This window comes from Cucurbita moschata, unplaced genomic scaffold, assembly GCF_002738365.1.
Source record: "Cucurbita moschata cultivar Rifu unplaced genomic scaffold, Cmos_1.0 Cmo_Scf00036, whole genome shotgun sequence".
NCBI classification, from domain to species: Eukaryota; Viridiplantae; Streptophyta; class Magnoliopsida; order Cucurbitales; family Cucurbitaceae; genus Cucurbita; species Cucurbita moschata.
Genome location: NW_019268552.1, coordinates 655,264 through 658,081, shown reverse-complemented (window position 1 = coordinate 658,081; position 2,818 = coordinate 655,264). Strand labels below are relative to the sequence as shown.

Below are 2,818 nucleotides of genomic sequence, written 5' to 3'. Positions count from 1 at the left end.
TTTTTTTTTTTTTTTTTTTTTTTTTTTTGGCTATTTTTTTTTATAATTACATTATTAGTGTAATTAACCAAACCCTAGCAGAAAATAATTGGATTAAGTCAGGTGATAGAAATAAGAACACATGGAGAAAATTTATAATAATAATTTAACCTACTTTGATGAAATTGAAAAATTATAGAGAAAGTTCTTGCAATTTCATTCTTCTCGGATAGCTAAATTCAAGGTAAAAATTGGTTTTCCAAAAAAGAAATGAAGAATATAGAACTGGAAGCTTCTGCTTTCGGCTGGGAATCTCCCGCTCAATGGGGCATTTGAAGAAAAAAAGAAATTGTTGGCGATGAGAGAGAGCTAAAGCTAGCAGGATTTCACAAAAAGCTGAAGAAAATCAAAACATTCAACTAACAAACATGAAAACAAATCATACCTCAAGAAAAAGCAAGAAGCAAAATGGATTCGAAGTCACAGATTCAATCCAATTTCTTCAACATTACTCTTCTGAAAAAAGTAGCCCTAATCATCCCCTTAAACCCGAGCGCAATCTCTACACCATCTCAAGCAAAGTATCAATTCGCCCAAACCAAATCCCTCCTCCGTCAAGCTCAATTCTCACTCACTCCTCCTCCTTCATCTCCTTCAACCATGTCCACAACCACTCTCCTCTTCTCTCTCATCCTCTCATCTCTTCCACTATTCAGTTCCACAACCAACATTCACTCCAACGCCTGCCGGTCCTTCTGCGGCAACATCACCGTCAACTATCCTTTCTCCCTCCAGAACGGCTGCGGCCATCCTGGCTACCGCGACCTTCTGTACTGCATGAACGATGTTCTAATGTTCCACATCCGATCCGGATCCTACAGAGTCTTGGACATCGATTACGCTTACGAATCCCTAACTCTCCACGACCCTCACATGTCGACCTGCGACACAATCGTCCTCGGCGGTCGAGGCAACGGCTTCGACGTCGAAGAGTGGCGGTCACCGTACCTAAATCCGACGTCCGATAACGCCTTTCTCCTCATCGGTTGCTCCGCCCAATCGCCGCTCTTCCAAGGATTCCCAAACAAGCATCTCGTCTGTAGAAACATTTCCGGTATGAGCTGCGAGGAGTATTACGACTGTCCGGCGTGGGATTTACTGGGCCATCGACAACCCGATCGGGTTTACGGGTCCGGCCCACCAGAGTGCTGCGCGATTCCTTTTGGGTCCATTAAGGCCATAAATCTCACGAAGCTCCAGTGTGAAGGCTATAGCAGTGCTTATAGTTTGGCCCCGTTGAGAATTAATGGGCCTGATGAGTGGGCCTACGGGATCCGTGTGAAATATTCCGTCCAAGCAAATGAGGACTTTTGCCGAGCGTGCCAAGCCACCGGCGGCACGTGCGGCTATGGCACCGATGGTGATAGACAGTTGTGCATGTGTGGGACCACTAATTCTACCTCTACATGTGATTTCCGTAAGTTAACAATTATTTATTAAATGCAAATTTCCATTATTTTATATTATCAAATAATATTAGTTTTTTTATTCTGAATATATTACATCATAAATACAGAGCAAAGGTTCATAAATATTTTAATTATATTAAATTATGTTAATTTAATTTGTAGTTATGAGCTCATTATCAACCAGGATGACGTCATGGACAATAATCAAATCCATATTAGCAGGTAAAATCACTCGTTCATTCATTTATTTATTTTAATTTTAATTATATATATTAATTAATTATCCATTAATTTTATATAATTGATTGGTTTATAATATAATTATAGGAAGCTTGATGCTGATGCTAGCTTAGACAGAGAAGAGTCAATTACGATGTGGGACATTGCTAGCTAGGCCAAAGAAAATCTGCCGTTGAGATCAGAGTATTAATATTTTGATGTACACGTGTACGGTGGAGAAAATTACTCGATTTATAAATTTTGAGCATTTTATGAATTTTAATAATGCATTTGGCATATGGAAGTTGGAAGCTGATTCATGATCATGTAAGCCCGTGGCTGATTTTCGGGTAATTTTTGTATTTTTGTATTTTTTATTTTTTGAAAAATATAGTATTCCAGTAGATATTGTTTGCTTTAATTAGTTATATATGGTCGTCTGCTCGTGATTTTAAAAAGTTTTTACACCATTGTCAGGAATATTTTGTTCCCGTCTATACGATAAAATTTGAAATATTATTTGAAAATTAAAAAATGCAACATTCTTTCTTATTTTAGAACTTTATATGTATTAACAATGGCATCAACATTCTTTTTTGAAACATTTGGAACAAAATATTTTGTCTTCACCAATAAATTACCATTAAAAAAAAAGGAAAGAGAGGAAACGACGGAAAAAAATCGGTGGCAGTGGGTGTTGTCGAGCGGCGACTTCGGAGACGATCGCTGTATCGACAAATCGTTATCGTTCGTCTATTGTAGAAAATCGTCGTCACGTCGTATTCGGTGCCGAAGCCTGGTTTCGACATCCATTACCAATGGCGTTTTCCTCTCTTCTATCTCCGGTTTCGTGGCATTCTTCTTTCACTTGCAATTCTGAAGCGGCCTCTCTGTGTTTTGCTACCTTCGATTGTCCGAGTCCTCAGCGAAGGCGAAGCTTTAGCAAGTTCAGGGGTCTGAATTTCCACCTTCCGCCCTTGATTTCGGCTTCAAGAACGGTGGCCACCGCTGCTGTGTCACCGGCAGCTGTTGCAAATTCGGCCGCGCCAGTTACTTCATTCACTAATGTAATTGATTTAATTAAATTTGCTCCGTTTTCATTTCCTGGAGCCTCCTCGTTTGAGAATGTTTTTTTTTTTTTTTTTTTTTTT

At 39.1% G+C, this 2,818-nt stretch overlaps 2 protein-coding genes across 2 annotated transcripts in view; both read left to right on the top strand.

Annotated features, from left to right (window-relative positions):
* Window positions 1-604: 604 nt before the first annotated feature.
* LOC111431439 lies at window positions 605-1,848 on the top strand. The gene is made up of 3 exons (XM_023068079.1): window positions 605-1,456; window positions 1,611-1,670; window positions 1,776-1,848. Exons 1-3 carry the CDS (start codon window positions 640-642, stop codon window positions 1,799-1,801), a joined length of 903 nt encoding a protein of 300 aa, XP_022923847.1. The 5' UTR covers window positions 605-639; the 3' UTR covers window positions 1,802-1,848.
* Window positions 1,849-2,331: 483 nt separating this feature from the next.
* Window positions 2,332-2,818, top strand: part of LOC111431433 (anthranilate phosphoribosyltransferase, chloroplastic) — a 4,856-nt gene continuing 4,369 nt past the window's right edge. The window contains exon 1 of the mRNA XM_023068070.1: window positions 2,332-2,734. Within this exon, the coding sequence (XP_022923838.1) occupies window positions 2,486-2,734 (249 nt within the window). The 5' untranslated portion in view covers window positions 2,332-2,485. The remainder of the gene's footprint in view (window positions 2,735-2,818) is intronic.

Excerpts from the sequence above, each read along its gene's own strand:
- LOC111431439 (XM_023068079.1), top strand. The coding sequence starts at position 640 with ATGTCCACAACCACTCTCCTCTTCTCTCTCATCCTCTCATCTCTTCCA. Across the intron at positions 1,457-1,610 it reads TACCTCTACATGTGATTTCC|TTATGAGCTCATTATCAACC; the intron begins GTAAGTTAACAA and ends TTTAATTTGTAG. Across the intron at positions 1,671-1,775 it reads AATCAAATCCATATTAGCAG|GAAGCTTGATGCTGATGCTA; the intron begins GTAAAATCACTC and ends ATATAATTATAG.